The following is a 21,441-nucleotide window of genomic DNA, read 5'->3' as shown; positions in this document are numbered from 1 at the left end:
GTCTGGTATTTGATGGGAATTGTGTTAGGTGCTGGGAATGCAGTGATGACAAATACAGCCCCTCCCTTCGAGGAACTCACAGGAAATAGACACTTAAATACACGCACGTTAAAGCCTGTAAAGGCAGAGATGATCTGTACATGGTAGAGTGGAAGCACCTAAGGGAAAAGCAGTCGCTTTTACCAGTAGGATGGGAAGGGTGGGAATGGCTTTTTAGGCAAGATGATTCTTGAACTGAGTCTTAAAATTTGTTTCATAGGTGATTATTCGGCACAGGAGAAAAGCACCTAGGAAGCAAAAATAGCAGAACAGAGACCAGAATTATGGAACAGCAGGGTCCAGTTGGCACAGAAGGCTTTCTGTGATCTAGCCTCTGTCTAATAATACCAAAGACTTTTGTAGTGCTTGCTGTGAGACTGACACTATATTGTGTGCTTTACATAGATTAACTAAGTTACTCTTCACATCAGTCTGTGAAGTAGAAACTGTAATTTTCCTCACTTAGAAAATGAAAACTGAGCCATAGAAAAGTTACGTAGCTTTTCCTAGTTCACACGGTTAATACATGGTAGAGCTGGAATTCAGACCGAGTCAGTCTAGCTCAAGGGTCTGTGAACTTAACCACCAGGCTCCCTTCTAGGAACCGAGGGCGCTGAGAATATTAAATGTTGAGCCCCTGGTCACATCACCTAAAAGGTGTAGAACCAGAACTCAAACTCAGGTCTTTTGATTCTGAAGGATCCAGTGCTCTTTTTCTTAAAAACATCAGATGTAATGAGATTTATATAGTGCCAAATTGAAGTTGAATTCCAATCTGAGGCAATGCTTACTGCAATCATAAATACTATTACCTTTCAATGTGGATTATGTACAAGAGCCTTCACTTTGTGCTTTAGGTGTATTGAGTGTAAGTGCTGCAGTTTAAATATTGATGTGAGGGGCCCAGGACTAATCATAATTGCGGTAAAGGTGCAACATTATTCGCCAGTTTGGTGTTAAATAAATTCTTTTTCTGAACATTACATTCACTCTTGTATTTAAAAGGTTACATCATTCGTTGTAAGTCAAAGGGTATTTTTATTTTAAATCAGTAAGGATTTATGACCTTTTACTGTGCCTCCGTGGCAGCTGCTGTACAGAGATTCTTTTGAAGGTCAAACAGTTTCATTTATTACCTCGGGTTTGAAAAAAGGTATTAACTTGGTTTGTTTCTGCAATTGGGCTCTGCAAATCTAGGTTAAGATACAAGCCTGCATTTGTGTTTATAGTAATATCTTTCATAGTTGGGAGTAATGAGAAGATGGGAGCAGATCGCTGAATTATTGGAGGACTCTTAACTCATTTCATACTTTTCGGAGACCTTATATGCCTGTATTTGTGCTGTTAATTTTAGCCAGAAGTTTTAAGAATTTTTTTAAGGGATAAGAACTGAATCAGAAGCCCACTTGGTAAACATCTACTCCTTCAAGAGTTTGCTGAAGCATTACCTTCTTATAGACTTAGGTATTACCTTCACTATTTGCCTACTGCATCTTGAGTATATTTCTCCCATGACACTAGTGATAGTATATTGCAATTTACTGAATTTGTCTTTTCCACTTAATTGTGAACAACTCAAGGGCAAGGGCCAGAGTTTTAAAATTCTTATCCCTCCTCCAGCCCATCTTCCCAGGCTGGAGCTGCGAGTATATACTGGTAAGTAAGAGAATATGATAAAAGTAATGTTTATACTACAGCTGAAGAGCTTTATGATTCTGGTTATTAGAATTGGAAGTGATGTATTTGGCATAAGTGGGTATCAATAACCTAAATAGAAATAGTGTTAGTACTGTGTATGCTTTGATTTTTGTTACTTTTTCCCCTGTTAATTGTTTTTCTCTGTGATGGCAGTTTGTAAAAATGGAGTTTCAAGCAGTAGTAATGGCAGTTGGAGGGGGATCTCGGATGACAGACCTGACTTCCAGCATTCCCAAACCTCTGCTTCCAGTTGGGAACAAACCTTTAATTTGGTACCCATTGAACTTGCTTGAGCGTGTTGGATTTGAAGGTGAGCTATGGCAGTGAGATGCACTCATAAAACTTTTAGGCTGTTTGATCCCAATGGTTTATCTGTTTTATGAGGGTGAGAGAGGATGAGTGAGAGAAGACTAGGACTCAACGTTGGCTGGAGACTGGCCTCTTGAAATGAGGAACATAGGAGTACTCTATTGCTGTGTGAAAAAGGTTGAGAAGATAGCGCTAAGTGTTAATATTTTAGAGCTGGTGTCCACAGTGATCTAAAATGAACCCTGTAAGGATATCAGAAAGAGCAGAGTGGGAATCCAAGTGCCTCATAGTCAATACTTACTGTGAATCTATATGTGCCAAGTAATATATTAAGCACTGGGGTACAGAATTGAAAAGATACTCAGGTCCTGATCTCCACTAATGAAGAGATACACATGTAAATAAATTATCATTGTGTAATGTGGCAATTGTGTGGCACTGTGTAAAGTGCTATTCATTTTATATGGGTGTAATATAAAGTGTAAGGGGAAGGAATAGATGTAGTGAAAGAGATAAGCAGGGGTCATGCTATAAAGGGCCTTGTATTCCATGCTGAGGAATTTAGATTTTTTTCCTGAAAGCAGTGGGAAACCAGTGAAAGGTTTAAACAAACGTATAATGTGGTTAAATTTGTATATTAGCTATTCTAAGCCCTTTGTGTATTTATATAAATTTTAGAATCAGTTTATCAATTTATATAAAAAGGGTTGCTGGGATTTCGATTGGGATTGAATTGAATCCATGGATAAATATGAAGAGAATTCACATCTTAACAATATTCAGTCTTTCAATCCATGAGTGTGGTGTATGTCTTCATTTATTTAGGTCTTCTGTCATTTCAGTAATGTTTTACAGTTTTCAGTTACAGGACTTATAGATACTTTATTAATTTTATCTCTGTATTTTTTATGCTACTGTAAATGGTAATTGTTATATTCCAATTTCCACTTGTTTGTTGCTAGTACATAAAAATAACAGTTTTTCTTATACTGACCTTTTATCCTGCAACTGTGCTTATTAATACACTTAAATTCTTATTGCTTTTTGTAGATTCCTTAGGATTTTCTACAACTTGATCTAATTGACATTTGTAGAACATTCCACCCAGTAAAGCAGAATATACATTCTTTTCAAGTCCTCAGAACTTTTACCAAGATAGACCATGTTTTTTTAAATAAAGCAGGTCTCAATAAATTTATAAGGATTAAAGTCATACAAAGGATATTCTCTGACCACAGTAGAGTTAAATTAGAAATCAGAAACAGAAAGATACCAAGAGAATCCCTAAGTATTTGGAGATTAAACCACATACTTCTACATAAACCATAAGTTAAAGAAGAAATCACATGGGAAATTAGAAAATATTTTGAACTTACTGAAAATGAAATATACTGCATGAATATTGAGCTAAAGCAGTGTTTAGAGGAAGATCTATAGCATTAAGCACTATGTTAGAAAAGAAGAAATAAAGCTCAAATTATCATCTAAGCTTCTACTTTGAGAAGCTAGAAAAAGAGGAGGAGCAAATGAAACACAAATAAGTAGAAAGAAGGAAATTTTAAAAAAAAGCTAACAGCAGAAATAAATGGAATAGAAAACAAAAGCATTAGAGAAAATCAATAAAACCAGAAGCTGATTATTTGAAAAAAAATCAATAAAATTGTTAAATCTCTAGTCAGGTCAGAAAAAAAAGAGAAGACACAAATTACTAATAACAGGAATGAGTAAGGGGACATCACTGCAGATACTACAGACATTAAAAAATAATGGAATGTTATGAACAACTTTATGGTATTAATTTGACGACTTAGATTTGCATTTAAAAAAATTTGTTTTGGACGCTGTATAAAGAATGGCTCTGAGGGAGTCAAGACTATAAACAGACAGACAAATTAAAAGATTGATACAAAAGTCCACACCAGCAATGAAGAAGGCCTGAACTAAAGAAGTAGCATTAAGGATGGAGAAGAGGGAACATTTGAGAAAGTTGATGAGTTAGAGGAAGGCAAGTGGAAAAAGAGGGAAGAATTCCCTCTACTTATTGCTTGGGTGACTAGGTAGATGGGGATGCTGGTAACTAGGAAAGGCAATAAGAGACAGGAACAGGTTTGAATGAAGATAATGAGTTCAGCTTTGGCACAATGAGTTTGAGGTGGTCTATAGTTAATATAGTACCAGATGGTGCTAGATCCTAGGGGCCCAGTCTTATGATCCAGTGTTCATTCCACTATGAGAATTGCCTTCCTGAGACAGAACCAGGGATATTTCTATGCAGTAGTCTGTATGACACTCATGTTAAGAGAGATGTAATAGAAGAGATTTTCTTTTTTAGAGCTCAGTCTTACAGGTGAAGGATACACCTTAGTACACTTTAAAATATCCTAATTTTTAAAAATAACTATGGATTTGTCATCTGTACCTTTTTGTTGTTGTTTTACTTTTGCTATATCTTTAGTTATGCTTGGGGGTGGCCTTTTGTGGTATATTTACTACCCACTACATAGAAAAATTCCTTCTCACTGAGGCTCACTCAGAAATTAGAGAATGCCTTTTAAACATAGGATTCTGGAGTTTAATAACCAAGTCGGCGTTCACTTTGTTCATATTGTTCATGATTTTAGAGACGTTAATGTAGCCCTGCTTAGCATTTGTCTCTCTCCATACAGAAAAGTCTTGGTCAAATTATTAGATTGACTACCCCATATTTGCAGTTACTCCCTTTACTCTATCCACTCTACCTAAAATGTCCTCTCCAATCTATGGAAATGTCACCTTCTTTTTGAAATCCCCAACAGCATCAATCACCCTGTCCTCTATGCTTCCATCACACTTTGTTTTTCTATCTTCATACCTCTCAAGGCCTGTTTTATGCTGTAGTTAATAGCATGGGAGACTGAGCTCTCTGAGAGCCGGTACTGTGTCTAATTCATCTTTTAACATCAGCATTTTACATGCAGTATGTACTAAAGAAATTTTTGTTGGACTTAAATGCATCGTGGCCTCCCTCAAAAGGCATCCCTTCCATGAAACGTCTCTCAGTTAATCACTTCCATATCTCATTTCTCCATGTTAAGTTTCTTAAGAATAGGAACCATGTTGAGTTCATTTCTGAATTCTCAGTGCCTATTTGTCCTGTACATATTATATGTATTTGTATTTATTGGATGAATGAGTGAGTTTGAGTTAGTACTAAAAAAGCAGAGTGGGGAAAGGAAGAAAGAAAAAAGGAGGAAGGAAGGTTAAATATTTGAAAAAGAAAGAGGAAGAAAGAAGAGAAGGGAAGAGAATAGAAAAGAATGATTACAGTGAAAGGAAGAGATAATTGTGACCTGGAACTATCATGGAACAAGTGGAAATTGTTTCACTTTAGAGATGCTAAAATCTGGTCTTCAGACATTAGCAATACATGTTATTTTGCAATGGATTACATTAGCCTACCAAAGATCCATGACAAAACCCCAAGTTTTCTATCATTAGTCATAGCTGTGTGGATAAGGTAAAGTCTTCTGTTATGGGAAATTGCCTCTTACTAAGGTTTATTGTGATCCTCAGTGAAGCAGTAATGGTTACCTGGTGGGAAGTGGTGATAGCTCTTTCTTTGTAGTGAATGAGGATTTAAAAGTGTTCCCATTTGTATATGCTTTGATGAATGCTTTTCTGAATTCTTTACACTAAGAAGTAGCATGTCATATATTAAAGTGTGGACTTTAATTCAGACAGACCTGAATTTTATCTTGAATCCATTGCTTACTACATAGTTGTGTGGCCCTGAATAAAGTTACAACTTTTAGTCCAAGCTTTCTCATTTGTAAAATGAGATTGTTGTAAGAATTGAGAGAACACATGTAAAATAGATTGAAAAGGCTCAATAATAATATTCGCTGTTATTATTAAATCTAGAAACACCATTTCTAATTGAAATAGTGAAACCATTGTCTAAATGAATGAGAGTTTTTGTATTTTTCCTTTTGTACTGTAGAAGTCATTGTCGTTACAACCAGGGATGTCCAAAAGGCTCTATCTGCAGAATTCAAGATGAAAATGAAGCTAGATATTGTGTGTATTCCTGATGAAGCAGACAAAGGAACTGCAGATTCTCTGCGCCATATATATCCAAAACTTAAGGTGAAAACCATTTCTTGATTTTTATTGTTTACTGAAGGTAAATGTCGTCTTATGTCTTTCCAGTGCATTATAGTTTACAATGCTTTTTTAAAAATACATTCTTGCATCACATACTTTGTTGCCCTTGTACTCTTCAACTGTTTCTAGTTTGATTACTAGTGAAGATTTAGACATTTAGTTGTCTCAGTCACAGTTTCCAATATTTTTGAGTAATAATACATCTTTATAAAAAAAAGATACACTTCAAATTTACTTTAAAAGAGTCCATTTATATGAAGTTCAGGAATAAGCAAAATTATTATATAGGGATAAAAATTAGGGTAGCAGTGGATTCTGCTGATGACAGATTAACTGGAAAGAAGTACAAAGGAACTTTTAAAAATTCCAGATCCCCTTACATGATAATATTTGAGCTTTTCGTCTCCCATGATTAAGAAACTAACAAGGGCATATGGATATGAGGACACAGTCTCCCCAAGTGGCCGGTGACCTATAAATTGAGAAAGAGCCGTCATAAATTATTCTAAAATTAATGTCCTTTGGAAAAAATTCAGTTTGTGTGATAATGTTGCCATTTTGTTTGAATTGGGGGGCAGACTTCTGCTATTTCTGGTGACTGCGAACAGATGTAATAACATGTTCCATCTACCTGTACACGAAAGAACGAATAAATTAATGCAATGTACATGGCCTATCCCCTTCCCCCCCTTTATTGGGGAATAATTTACGCATAGTGAAATACACAGAGATTGAGTAGTATGCAAAGTAATGAGTTTTGACAAATACATACATCCAGGTTACCCAAATCTAGAACATTCCCATTACCTCTGAAATATCCTTTGTGCTTCTTTTTAGTCAGTCCCGCATTCTAGAGTCAACTGCTCTTCTGATTTCTATCACCATATATTAATTTTGCTTGTTCACGAACCAGATATAAATGGAATCATATGATTTTGTTCTGGTTTCTTTTGTTCAACGTAATGTTTTTCAGATTCATATTGCAGTTCATTCTTTTTTTATTGCTGAATAGTATTCCATTGAATAAATATACCACTATTTACCCATTTTCCTGTTGATGGTCATTTGAGTTGTTTCTAATTTTTGGATATTATGAATAAAGCTGTTGGAAACATTGTTCTACAAGTCTTTTAGTGAAAATATTCTAGGTTATAGGGTTTATTTATTATAAACTGCCAAATTGTTTTCCAAGTGGTTGTACCATTTTACACTTCCATCAACAATATATAAGAGTTGCATTTGCTTCACATCTTTATCAATACTTGATATTGTCAATCTTCTTAATTTTAACCATTCTAGGGGGTGTATATGTAGTGGTATCTCATTGTGGTTTCAATTTACATTTTCCCAATAGTAATGATGCTCACCACCTTTGTATGTGTTTATTGCCTATTTGTTTATCTTCATGGTGTATCTGTTCAAGGCATTTGCCTATTTTTTAATTGAGTTGTTTGTCTTTTTATTATTGATTATAGAAATTCTTTATATATTTTAGATGCAAAGTCTTTTGTCAGATAAGTGTTGTGAACATTTTTTGCCAGTCTGTGGCTTGCGTTTTCACTTTCTTAATGGTGTCTTTTGGTGACCAGAAGTTTTAAATGTTGATGAAATCCAGATTACTGATTTTTTCTTGTATCGTTAGTTCTTTTTGTGTCTTGTCTAAGAAATCTTTGCCTATCCCAAGCTTATGAAGATACTCTTTTATGTTTACTTCTAAAAATGTTACAGGTTTGGCTTTTATATTTATATCTATAACCCGTCTTGATTTAATTTTGTATGTGGTGTGAGGTAGGGATAGAGGTTAACTTTTCTCTATGTGGATATTTGGTTGTTCCAGCACCATTTGTTAAAAAGACTTTCCTTTCCCCATTGAATTACACTGGTACCTTAGTTGAAAATCAGTTGATCTTATACAAGTATGTGTAGTCTATTTCTGTCCTTTCCCTTTTGTTCTGTTGGTCTCTTTGTCTGCCTTTACTTCAGTACCACACTGAATAATGTCTTGATTATTTTAACTTTATAGCAGGTCTTGAAATCAGGTAATGTAAATCTGGCAACTTTGTTCCTTTTTTTTAAGATTGTCTTGGCTATTGTATGTCCTTTTGATTTTCATATAAATTTTAGAATCAGTTTATCAGTTCCTACAAAAAAAAGCTTTCTGGGATTTTTACTGGAATTTCATTGAATCTATAGATCAATATGGGGAGACTTGACATTTTAATATTGATTCTTCCAGTTCTTGAACATCTATTTATTTAGGTTTCCTTTAATTTCTCTCAACAATGCTTTATAATTTTCAGTTTAGAGGTTTTAAATATCTCTTAGTAAATTATTGCTAGGTAAATGTTTTTAATGATATTATAACTGGTATTTTTTATTCTGTTTTTCAATTGTTTATTGATTGTATATAGATATACAATTATTGTGGGTTTTTTGTATATTTACTTTGTACCCTGTGACATTGTTAAACGACCGTGCTTCCCCAAAAATAAGACCTAGACAGACAGTCAGCTCTAAGGCGTCTTTTGGAGCAAAGATTAATATAAGACCCAGTATTATATTACACCCGGTCTTATACTGTATTATAGTAAAATAAGACTGGCAACAATAGGAGAGGGCATGAGGAGAGTAAAGTGACTGCCAAAAGGACATTTTACTCCCAACTTATTGCCTCTTATGGTTTTTTTTTGTTTTTAAAGATTTTATTGGGGAAGGGGAACAGGACTTTATTGGGGAACAGTGTGTACTTCCAAGATTTTTTCCAAGTCAAGTTGTTGTCTTTTCTATCGTAGTTGTGGAGGGCGCAGCTCAGCTCCAGGTCCAGTTGCTGTTGTTAGTTGCAGGGGGCGCAGCCCACCATCCTTTGAGGGAGTCGAACTGGCAACCATGTGGTTGAGAGGACGCACTCCAACCAGTGGGAATCGAACCCGCAGCCTTCGGCATTAAGAGCACAGAGCTCCAACCGCCTGAGCCACTGGGCAGGCCCCGCCTCTTATGGTTTTGATCATTTACTCCTTATTTTAGGGCTTCCCTTCACACCTAAGATCAGAATTCTCTTAGGGAATTCTGAAGGGAAGATCAGGGCTTCCCTTCACACCTAAGATCATTTGGCACAGTCTCTTTTCTTTTTCTCCCTTATCCCTTTGTTTTCACATCATTTACACAGCATCTTTTACATATAAACCTACCTCTGCTTCTTCTCAAGCTGTGACTTTGAGTAGCAAGTCTCTACTATCTTTGCTATCTCTCCTTTGTTTCTCCTATACCAGTGGCTCCCTGAAATTATGGCTTCATATCAACCTGCATTCAAACCTAAGAGTAGAAGGCAACAAAGCTAACCTGTGGAGGAATATAAATAGACTCCTAAATAGCCATTAAGAACAAAGTAAAACCTGAGCTAAGACAAAATTCAGAACTATCTGGTTGGGATCAACATAAACTTGTAGGAAGGGTAGTGGAAATACATATAATAGTTGAAGAAAGTGAGACAGCCTGAGAAGACTGTTGGTCAGTGTTTGCTAACGGGTGTCAGGCACCTTTCTAAAGGAGAAAATTGTATCCCCAGGCTGTGCCGTGATTTAAAAGCAATGCCCCCTTGAGCCAATTTATTTCTCTTCCCTGTACCCACAAAGCAGCTTACTAAACATTTGGAGATTCTTTTGGTCTGTTTTCAGTAAGATTTTAGGTAAGATAAGAATATTCCAGGGCACCCCCCATTTGGAATGCCCTCCCACTCGGGAGCTCTGACCCTTTGCTTTCAATAAACTATCCTCTTTTTAAAACTAAAAAAAAAAAAAAAAAAAAAAAAAGAATATTCCCTTTGAGAGTTTTGGGTTTATTAGCTTTATTTATCTTTACCCACTTCCTCCAGATTGAGTTCCCCAAATATTACTGTGAGGTTATACTACGTGGCTTCTGCCTTTCTCAGAGAAATACCACGGTAGTATATTAACTTCATTTGGCTTTTTTGTTAAAAATATATTTCACCATTTTAATTTATAATTTTATATATATATATTTTTTAATTTTTTTTATTGGGGAAGGGAACAGGACTTTATTGGGGAACAGTGTGTACTTCCAGGCCTGTTTTCCAAGTCAAGTTGTTGTCCTTTCAATCTTAGTTGTGGAGGGTGCGGTTCAGCTTCAAGTTGTTGTCCTTTCAGTCTTAGTTGTAGCAGGCGCGGCTCAGCTCCGGGTCCAGTTGCCGTTGCTAGTTGCAGGGGGCACAGCCCACCATCCCTTGCAGGAGTAGAACCAGCAACCTTGTGGTTGAGAGGACACGATCCAACCAACTGAGCCACCTGGGAGCTCAGCGGCAGCTCAGCTCAAGGTGCCGTGTTCAGTCTTAGTTGCAGGGGGCGGAGCCCACCATCCCTTGAGGAAGTCGAGGAATCGAACTGGCAACCTTGTGGTTGAGAGCCCAGGCTCCAACCAACTGAGCCATCCGGGGGGCAGCTCAGTTCAAGTTGCCGTGTTCAATCTTAGTTGCAGGGGGCAGAGCCCACCATCCCTTGCGGGACTTGAGGAATTGAACTGGCAACCTTGTGGTTGAGAGCCCACTGGCCCATGTGGGAATCGAACCGGCAGCCTTCGGAGTTAGGAGCATGGAGCTCTAACTGCCTGAGCCACCGGGCCGGCCCTAGAATTACAGTTTTACATATTTGTTCTGTTCCATTATTTGGTTTTAGTTTTTGGGACTCATACATATGCGGGTCTTTGTTGCTTTTCTTCTCTTTCTATTACTTTGCCTCAAATCCTTTCATCTATTTATTTTTTAATTTTAGAATTTTCTTCCTTTTTTACATTCTGTTTCCCGTAAGGCATTATGAGTTGTGTTTTATTCACTCTTGTGTTCTTTCCAGTTTAGCTATTTCTGAAACATTTTTTATTTTATTTCTAATTCTTTCTTAATTTCTGACATCTCATTTCTAAGTTTTCTAATTCAGATTTATGTTGTTCTTTCACATCTATCATTTTCTTATTTTAGGTTATTTTGAAATATTAGGCTATGGATTTAATCTGTTTTTGTGAATATGTCTGTATGGCATGTGCTTCATCATTGCAGAGACGTCAATTCTAACCCTTATTACTGTTATTATTATCTTTTGATTGTAATCTTTTCTATGGCTAATTTTTACCTAAAATTAATTTTCCTAAATTTCTAGAAGGGAAGTGTGAGTATAGCTTTTGTAGCTTCATGCCTCTACAGCTCCCTCTTTTGAGATCTTCCTCCTTTGCCCCAGTATTTCCATTTTATCTGGTCTTTCTCTTTCCTTTGCACTGACTGTCCCTATCCTCCTCAATTTTCATTCTACTCCCAGCAGTTTCTCCTCAGTGCAGGGCTTCCTTTTGGAAGTGAGTATTGGTTTGTTAGTTTCGAGAGGTTTTAGGACTAAGACTGTTCCAGCCCCTTCAGAACTCACTGACACTAGACAAGGGGACTGAGTCTTAGGAGAGTTAATGGAAGAGTTAGTGATTGAACTTGGGCCTCCTACTTCAAAGCCTAAGCTCTTAACTATCATACTATGCTGTATAGTCTGGGATAGATGTAAGGAAAGAATATATACTTTATCCTGTAGGGGTACTTTGAAAGATCATTGACAGGTTAATATTTGAGAAATATCACTGAATAAATGAGGAGAACCAGAGAGATCACTGGGAAGCTGTGTAATCCTGGTAAGAAATGATGAAGGACCAAACCAAGGCAATGGCAGTGGTAATGGAAAGATGGGGACAAATTGGAGAATATTTAGGAGAATTTTATGGCTTATCAATTGGATATGGGAGGATAAAGGGAGGGGTAGTCAAGCATGAGTCCCAGGTTTCTAGCAAGAGCAACTGGATGGGTGGTGGTGTCATTTACAAAATTAGAGGCCGCAGGTCAAGGAACAGGTTTCTAGGGATAATAAGATGTGTAACTATACTTAGCTCACTATACTATTCCTTTGCTATTCCACAAATTTGGATGCTTGCACATCTGTCTGGAACACATTCAGTTCCCTCTTTCCTACCTAAATGTCTATTTCCTAATGGTCCATCTTAGCCTGGATTTTGCCCAAAAAGCGGAGCCTGAGATAAATGTATGTGTATAGGTAGTTTATTTTGACAAGTGATCCCAAGGAAGAGGAGTGGGATTTGGAAAGAGTGATATAAGGGAAAAGGGAAAGCCAATCTGTGTGTTATAGACTTGGTTACCACTCTGGGTAGCTGAGGCTCAGTTCCACTGGGGACCTTCTGAGGGGCCAGGTGGAATGTACTTCAGAGTAATTGCCCAAGACTCAGAAAAGAAGAGCACAGTAGTATCTCGGTTTTCGAACATCTCTGTTGATGAATATTTTGGTTTATGAATGCCGTAAACTGGAAGTAAATGCTTCGGTTTTCGAACACGACTCAGAAGTCGAATATGTCACACGACTTCCCCTGAGTGGAAGATCCTGAGGCCTAGCTGTCAGCTGTTTTCGAATGTTTCATAGCTCGTGGATTACGTTAGAAAACCAAGGTACCACTGTATGTATTCACTGGCTTCCTCTCCCCATTGATCAAAGGTTGTCCCATGGGTATAAATTTCTTCACACTTCAAGTATGCCAGAATGGCTGAGTAGGTTACCACAGAAATCCCACATGGTGGTTGCTAGAAATCTGAGGGCAGAAAATAAGAGATGACGGGTGAACAGAGTGAAATTCTATCAGGTTACATAGCCGATTGCTAGAGAAATGGGTGGAATCAAAAGATGGGCCCATAGAATGAGAGATGGGTCACAAGAGATGGCTTATTCATCATCTTTCTGGATTTGGCTGCTTTGCCTCTGGAAGCCTTCTTTAGCTTCCAAGGTTGGATTAATATTCCCTCCAAATTGCTCCTTAAGCACCCCTGTGCTTATCCTTACTATATAGCATTTTTATGTAGTAACAGTATTATAATTTGTTATTTATCTGTTTTCCTCGCTTCCTATCTCTTGATAGATTGGGATAGAATTAAGAGTCCGAAGGAACAATTTCTTATTTCAAGTGAGAGAAGCCAAAGGAGAGTAAAGGATTAGAACAGCCAAATACTAAAGGCTATAAGGACCTAAAGAGTTGATATTTTATCTTATTCATTGCAACATCCACAGTGCCCAGCACAGAGTTTGGCATTTATTAGTGGTCAAAATACTGTTTAAATATTTTTTGAATGAATGAATGAATGATGACTGTCTGACTATATGAATACATTGATGGATAAAGAAAAAATGAGTTTGGTTTTAGACCTGTTAAGTGGGATATCTAGCAGGTAGTTGCTAAACTTATGTAGAATTCAGGAAGAAGATCTGAGCTAGAGATATATGTATAGATCTAAGAGTCATCAGCTTATAAGTGATAGCTGAAGCTGTGAGTGTGAAACATTTGTCCCAAAAGAATGAGTAACTAAAGAAAAGGACAAAGTATAAAGGGCCTGAGGAAACACCAAAACATAATTGACAAGTAGAAAAAGAGGACCTTCTGAAAGAGTTAAGAGAGATACCCATGACTATAGATAATTTAAAACAATAGGTAGATAATAATTGATACATACATGTGGTTCAAAAATCAAAAACTATAAAAAGGTTTATGGTGAAATGTTTCCCTTCCTTCCCTGTCCACCAGCCACCCAATTCTATTAGCCACCATTGTTAATTTCTTATACTTGGAGGCTATTTCTAAGATGGAAGCAACTTGAATATTTTTATAAGAGAGCAAGAGGACCAGTGAAGAAGTACACAAGGAAAGGAAAATGATGGATGAGGTCCCCAAGGAGACAAGAAGGAATGTGGGAACAGCTTTGGGCAGGAGGAAGCCTACATCTTCCACTGAAATGACAGGTGGGAAGGAAAAGCTCAGATGCAGATCAGGAAGGAAAGACAGAAATTAAAATAGTTCACTCCTGAGGCCTCTATATTCTTGATGAAGTAAGGAAGCAGAATTGTCTGCTGAGAATGTGGAAAGAGGACAGTGATGGGATTGGGACGCATAGAGTAATGAAGCTTTAGACTTGCCACTGGAAAATGAAAGAAAGCTGACTACAGACACTGAGAAGGAGATCTAGGTAGCATGAAGGGTATAGCTGCACTTGAATAATACCAATTTATACTTACTGTAGTTAGTACAATTGTGGGTTGTTGTGTTTTTCTTTTTTCTTTCCCTTTCACCGTTACTCAGGTGTCTAGGTGTAGAGAAGAAATGTTTGCATTGATCAGGGATATGGGCAAAGTGAGCATTTGTACCCACTGGAGAGTGGGGGAGACAAGCTAGGAAGAATGGAAATTGTCTAAAGGCTCTATGGACAAAGTCCTGCATTCTCTTCTCCCTGGCATGAGCTTGGCAGAAACTTTTCTTCTGGATCTGGGTTCTGGGTCAGAGTTTATTCATTTCTCTTCTGTGAGACTTTGCTTTCATTTCTTTCACTGTGTATCGCGCTACAGTGAACATCCTGCACCACTGTCCTTGTTTTCTTGTTGTGAATTTAGACACCTGGAAGTAATGTGTGAGTTGTAAGGTATGTGCATCTCCAGCTTTACTAGCGACTGGCAATTGCTCTCCAAGGTCGTCAGACTAGTCTACATTCCCACCATTAGTATGAATTAGAGTTCTGGTTCTCCCTGTCCTCGCTAACCATTGGAGTTCTCAGACTTCCTCATATTAATTTTCATTAATACTCATATGATGGGTATGAAATGATACCTAATTGTTGGTTTAATTTTGTATTTCCTTGATTTCTTGTGAATTGAAGGATTTTTTTTTGCTAGGTATATTGGCCATTTTCCTTTTCAGTGAATTTCCTGTATATATCCTTTTCCCATTTTTTTGGTTGGGTCATTTGTCTTTTTCTTACTAATTTGTATGTACTCCATATATTCTGTATACTAATCCCTTGCCAGTTATATATGTTACAGTTTTTTTCCCCAGTCTGTCACCCCTCTTTTCTCTTTGTTTATAGTATCTTGTCATACAGAAGTTTTAACTTATTTTGTGGTTAATTAAACCAATCTTTTCCTTTATGGTTTGTGCTTCTATTTTAATTTTTTAATCTTTAAAGTATCATTTATTAAAACCTTACTAAAATATTAAAGAAATTTTAAAATGAAAAAATTTCACACATAATCCTACTGCCCCTGTACCTATTTCCCTCATTGTCATTTCTCTACTTCCCTTCTGGTTTCTATCGACCCACGTATCTATTTGTACATTGTAATCACAGTGTGTAGTTATATATAGTATATTGAAAACAAAACCGTTTTCTCCTTTTTCCATGCTTTACATTTTTGCACAAACATGTCGCCATATCTTTATGTTACCTTAGTGATTACCAATTTAAATGAGCCCATATAATTCTTTAAGTGTTCTGTGGTTGGAAATTTAGGTTGTTTCCAGTTCAGTGTTTGTTACAAGCAGTGCTCCTATTAAGGTTATTTTTACTCAGTACATCTGCAGGGTGGCTCCCTGGGTGGAAGATGGCACTCGGGTATCACATTTCCAGATTGGTCTCCAGGTCTGTGCACACACCGTAAATCTATGAATCCCCTTCCCCACAACTTTAGTCTTGTCATATCTAGTTCTGGAGGCTGGATGTCCCAGGGGTGTCGGCAAGGCTGCTTCCTCCTGAGGTGTAGACAGCGTCTGCTCTCTGTGTCCTCACATGTCATCCCTCTGTGCTCCTTGGTGCTTTTTGTGTCTTACTAAAAATGACAAGACTCCTGCCTAGAATTTTGCTTTTCATATTTGGATCTTTAAACCAATATTTATATTTGTATATGATATGAAATATATGCTAATTTTATCTTTTTTTCCAAATGAATACTCGTAGTTGGTTATCCCACCACTATTTATTGAATAATTTCTTTTCTTCCCTGATTTATACTAAACTCCACATATACGTGGGACTAATTTTAAGCTTTCCATTATTCTATTCCACTGGTCTAGTTGTCTCTTCCTTCACCGGCACCCTATTGTTTTAATTACCATAGCTTTATAGAAATTCTGTCTAATAGAATGACTCCCCTCTACCTCACCTTATTATTTGTTTTCTTTCAAGTTGCCTTGGCTGTTCTTCACCTTTGACATATGAATTTTAGTATCAGCCATGAAAAATCTTTCTTGGTGTTTGATTGGAATGACAGTGATTCTCAGATTAATTCAGGAGAGTTGGCATTTTATAATTTTCTGTTCCTTGACCATAACATAGCTCTCTTTATTAAGGCTGTTTTTATGTTTTAAAGTAAAGTTTAATAATTTTCTGTAAAAATGTCTTACACGTCTTGTGTTGAATTTATTAAAAATCTAGCTTTGTTGTTATTGCAAATAGTAGTTTTTTAAAGGTCCACACATTGTGTTTGATTATGTCTTTTTAGTCTCTTTTACTCTAGAACATTCTCCCCGCCACCCACTTTTTTCCCTTATGGCATTGACTTATCTAAGAAAACAGGTTATTTGTCCTGTAGAATCTCCCACATATGTCTGATTGCTTTCTACTGATGTCATTTAACTTGTTTCTCTTTCCCAATGTTTTCTTGTAAACTAGAATTTGGATCCAAATGTTGATTAGATTCGGTTTCAACTTTTTCGGCAATAATATTTCATATGTGTACTTCATATTGCATTGTTTCCAGATCTGAAATCAGACATTTCTTTAAAAAGCTCTGATTTTCCTATGTACAGCTTTTTACATGTCAATCATACCTCAATAAAGTAGTTTTTTTAAAAAGACTCTGGGTTGTTTTTTTTGTGTGTGAAGTATGATGTTTATAGACTATAATCTGGGCTGTAGGAGAAATAGAACCTTTACATTTTAATATAATTGATTTTTCAGTCTTTTATGGTTTGTGATTTCTGTGCCTTGCTTTAGAAATTCTTCCCTATTCTGAGGTCTTAAAGATATTTTCTTATAATATCTTCTGAAAGTTTTAGTTTTGCTTTTCACATTTCAGGCTGTCCTTCCCTTAGAATCTCTCCATTTATTTCAGTCTTTTAAAATAGATCTCAATAAAGTTTTATAATTTTCTTCATAAAAATCTCATTTATCTTTTGTTAGATTTATTCCTAGATTATGTTTTCATGCTCTTTCTTTTTATTAGTATATATATTATATATGTAAATAATGTCTATAACTTAACGAATCAAATAGTTCTACAAGAGAGTGAAGGACAAGGGTCTCCTGTACTATCCTTCCTCTTTCATGATTTCTACTCTTCCGAGGCAACTGCTTTCAACTTGTTTTTTTTCTTCTGGTAATGTTCTCAATATTTCTAAGTAACATATTTATACCACTATGTTTTTAATTTCTTAGTTTTAAATAATATCTATTGAATTTCTGCCGTGGAGGATAAGGATTTGATTCACTCACCATCCCACTTGCCCCCCTCATTTATATATATATATATATATATATATATATATATATATATATACACACACACACACACACTGTGTATATATGTACATACATATGTACATATATATTTAATTATAGGTGACTAGGTGACATTCAGTGTTATTCAACTTCAGCTTCAGGTATATAGCACAATGTGGTCAGGCATCTACACAGTCTATGAAGTGGTCTCCCTAATAAGTCCAGTGCCTATCTGCCACCCTGTGTAATCTTTACAAAATTATTGATGCTTCAAACTGTATTTCATATCCCCATGATTATACTGTGATTACTACTTTGTACTTTCTAATCCCTTCAACTTCTTACCCACCCTGCTGTCTAGCAACCATCAGGGTTTTTTTCCCCCTATATCTCTGAGTCTATTTCTGTTTTGTTTGTTCGTTTATTCTGTTCTTTAGATTCCACATATAAGTGAGATCATATGGTATTTGTCTTTCTCCATCTGACTTATTTCACTTAGCATAATACTCTCTAGGCCTATCCATGTTGTTGCAAATGGTAGGATTTCATTCTCCTTTATGGCTGAGTAATACGCCATTATATAACTGTATCACAGTTTCTTTATCCAGGCGTTTATGGATGGGCATTTCAGTTGTTTCCATACCTTGGCTATTGTGCACAGCGCTGCAATAAACATAGGGGTGCATATGTTTCTTCAAATTAGTGTTTTGGATTTCTTTGGATAGATACCCAGGAGTGGAATTCCTGGATCATAAGGTAGTTCCGTTTTCAATTTTTTTGATGTACCTTCATACTGTTTTTTATAGCGGCTGCACCAATCTGCAATCCCACCAACAGTGCATGAGGGTTCCCTTTTCTCCACAGCCTTGCCAGCACCTGTTGTTTATTGATTTATTAATGATAGCCATTCTGACAGGAGTGAGGTGGTATCTCATTGTGGTTTTTATTTGCTTTTCTGTAATGATAAATGACGTTGAGAAAATACACCCATTTTAAATGTGCAGTTAAGTTTTGTTTAATCAGGTTTATTGAGCTGTAAGTTACAGACAGTAAAATTCACCCTTTTTAGTGCACTGAGTTTTGACAAATGAATTGTGGTATAACTACCACCTCAGTTAACATACAGAATACTTTCATCATCCCCTACAAGTTCCTACTTCCTTTTTTATATGATGTGTTTTTCTTAGTTATTCATTGCCTTACTTTTAAAGTTGCTTACTTTTCTGTGTTTCTGTCACTAATTCATCCTCAGACTTTCTGAAAGGAACATAATGTATCAATATGTTTAAACACATCAGGTATTCTATCAGTTACTTATTTTGTCCTCTGAGAAAACCCCCCTAGGTGCCATCCATTCTCTCTTCAAATCTCTCTACTTGTTGCTCTCTTGACTGCTGCAGAGCTGTCCTTGTGTGACTTCTCTTCACCATCATTCTGGGAATTCCCTTCTCTCTCCTAGTTGTATGCCCAGCTTCCTAAATTCCGGTGTTTTGCTCTTTTTTAGTTTACTCCCTCATTTCAAAGCAACCCAACCCTTACTGGCTTTTTAAAGAAGGAACACAGAGGTAACTTTTGAGAACTTGAATATTTGGAAATGTTTTATTTCATCCTTTTCTTGAACAATAACTTACCTTTGTATGGAATTCTAGATTAGAAATAATATTCTCTTAGAATTTTTTGTCCCAAGCTCAGAGACAGTAGCACCTCCTTGATGACTCCCTGTGCGATAGGTAGATTTTTTTTTCCTCTAAAGTTTACCCTTCATTGAGGTCCCATTTATTTATGTAGCATCTCAGTTCAAATTTCCTGCTTCATACTAGCTTCAAGCCACATCTTTTGGTGCAATGTAGGCTTTAAAAACCCCAATTAGGGTAGGCAAGGTTTCAGCTCAGTTTTCACTTCCTCTTCAGTTCTGGCACTTGGCATTTTCCCATTCTTTCTTATAAGTACAAATATACAAGTATTTGCAATAATTTTTAATGTCTTATACAAAATTTTTAGGTGTTTGTAACAAAATTTTTGGGTTCTTAGTCCACCAGTTTTCCAATACCAGAGGCCTACATGGTAGACACTTAATGTACATTATTTCATTTAATCCTCCAACTACACTCTGAGATAGATACTATCTTTGCATTTTACAGATGAGATGGGTAGGGCTCAGAGAGTTTGAGTAGTTGGCCTGAAGTTCAGGTGGATCTTATGCATTAGGTGCGAAGTCTCAGTAAATGCATTGAGTAGTCGAGGGATTAGTAGGATAGTGTCTGCTAGGTACAGCCAGATGGCACATGTCTCAGTGGAAACTGAATTTTTATTTGAGAGTGCGATAGTGGAGTGGATTAGGGGCATGGTAAAGAAGAGTTAGAAGAATACTATGCGCCCTCTAGAGGAGTGTCAGGAAACCCGGCTTGGCTCTGCTTATTGAAAAAGGACTGCTTCATGAATGTCACTTTCTATAATAATCGAATCTTGTAGGAAGAATTGGAATTTGTGATGGTGGAGTGATGTGTAAGGATGAATATTCCTACTGTGAAAAGGGTAGAAAAGAATAATAGCATTGATAGATCCTATACTAGAACAGCTGAAGAATTACTACAAAGCTGAGATAATGAGGGGATATTTTTAGCACGAAATTGTGTCATCTCAAGGTCGCAGTCAGTGTAAGCATATGCCTTTAAAACTTTTATCCAGGGGCGGTTGGTTAGCTCAGTTGGTTAGAGCACGATGCTCATAACACCAAGGTTGCTGGTTCAATTGCCGCGTGGGCCACAGTGAGCTGCATTCTCCACAACTAGATTGAAACAACTACTTGACTTGGAGCTGATGGATCCTGGAAAAACACACTTAAAATAAATGAAAGTTTTAAAAAAAATCTTTTATCCAGATCTATATTTCTTTGAGATGTACTGAAAAAGAAAACATATCAATTAAATAACTTCATTAGTAGTCTTTTTTCTGTCTGGTTGGCAGCCTGAATTAGGTACATTTAAGGTGTAATTTGATCTCTTTTTAGAAGTTGAACAATTTGAGGGAGAACAGAAAGGCTGATGAAAAATGCTTTGAAAAGTATCAAAGACCTTCTTTGCAATAATAGCTGATTATTCACACAAGATCTCTATCTGTAGCCAGTTGAGCACTTCTGAGGATACTTAAATTTGCAAAAGCTTTATAAATGATTACATTGAGAAATTAATTTACTTCAGAACATTCGTTTCTGTTCTTAGAGACTACCCTAAAGTAGGGAGTTAATTTATTAGTTGATTATGAGGATATAAATTTTATTTTCCTTGGAGTTACCAGAATGTTTGCTCTGAAGATCGCAAGGGAAGTCTTTCATATTTACTGTGTGTCTGGCCTTGTGGATTTCTAATCCTCATAGCTATCTTGAAAGGTAGATTTTGCAGTTGAGAAACCTAATATTCGGAGAGTTTAAATAACCTGCCCAAAATCCCATACTTGGGTAGGTGTTGTGCCACAGCTAGGACCCAGCCCTGGGTTATGAGATGCATTTGTGCATCTCAAATTCCCATGCTTTTTTCACTCTATCATGTTGCCTCCAAAAAACAAGCGTCAGTAGTCCTTGTAATCTACTCTAATTCTAGACCCTTTGCTTTAGAACAGGTGTAGTTGGTCTGATATTTGGAGATTGCTTTTTATTCTCTTTGTGAGTCTGTGGGGTTCATATATGTAGAATTTTTTTGTTTACATTAAATAGTTGTATGTATTAATATAAATTAGAACTCTTTTAAAGTATTCAATTCTGTAGTTTTTAATAAATATAGAACTCTTAATCAAATATTTTGTGTGAAACATTTAAAAGTTTTCAAATTTCTTAACAAGACTCAACTATGTACTAGTAGCCTTCCTTGTCTTTCAAGTGTGCAGCTGTTGCT

The 21,441-nt window shown here is 36.4% G+C and overlaps 1 protein-coding gene across 2 annotated transcripts in view; it reads left to right on the top strand.

Moving 5' to 3' along the window:
• Positions 1-21,441, top strand: part of EIF2B3 (eukaryotic translation initiation factor 2B subunit gamma) — a 107,390-nt gene that overhangs the window by 966 nt on the left and 84,983 nt on the right. For both annotated transcript variants that reach the window (XM_033115388.1, XM_033115387.1), the window contains exons 2-3: positions 1,891-2,047; positions 6,026-6,171. In XM_033115388.1, the coding sequence (XP_032971279.1) occupies positions 1,900-2,047; positions 6,026-6,171 (294 nt within the window). In that variant the 5' untranslated portion in view covers positions 1,891-1,899. The remainder of the gene's footprint in view (positions 1-1,890; positions 2,048-6,025; positions 6,172-21,441) is intronic.

The sequence above is a fragment of the Rhinolophus ferrumequinum genome, chromosome 9, assembly GCF_004115265.2.
Source record: "Rhinolophus ferrumequinum isolate MPI-CBG mRhiFer1 chromosome 9, mRhiFer1_v1.p, whole genome shotgun sequence".
NCBI lineage: Eukaryota > Metazoa > Chordata > Mammalia > Chiroptera > Rhinolophidae > Rhinolophus > Rhinolophus ferrumequinum.
Note: the sequence above shows the minus strand (reverse complement) of the source record. Positions and strands in the feature narration are given on the sequence as shown.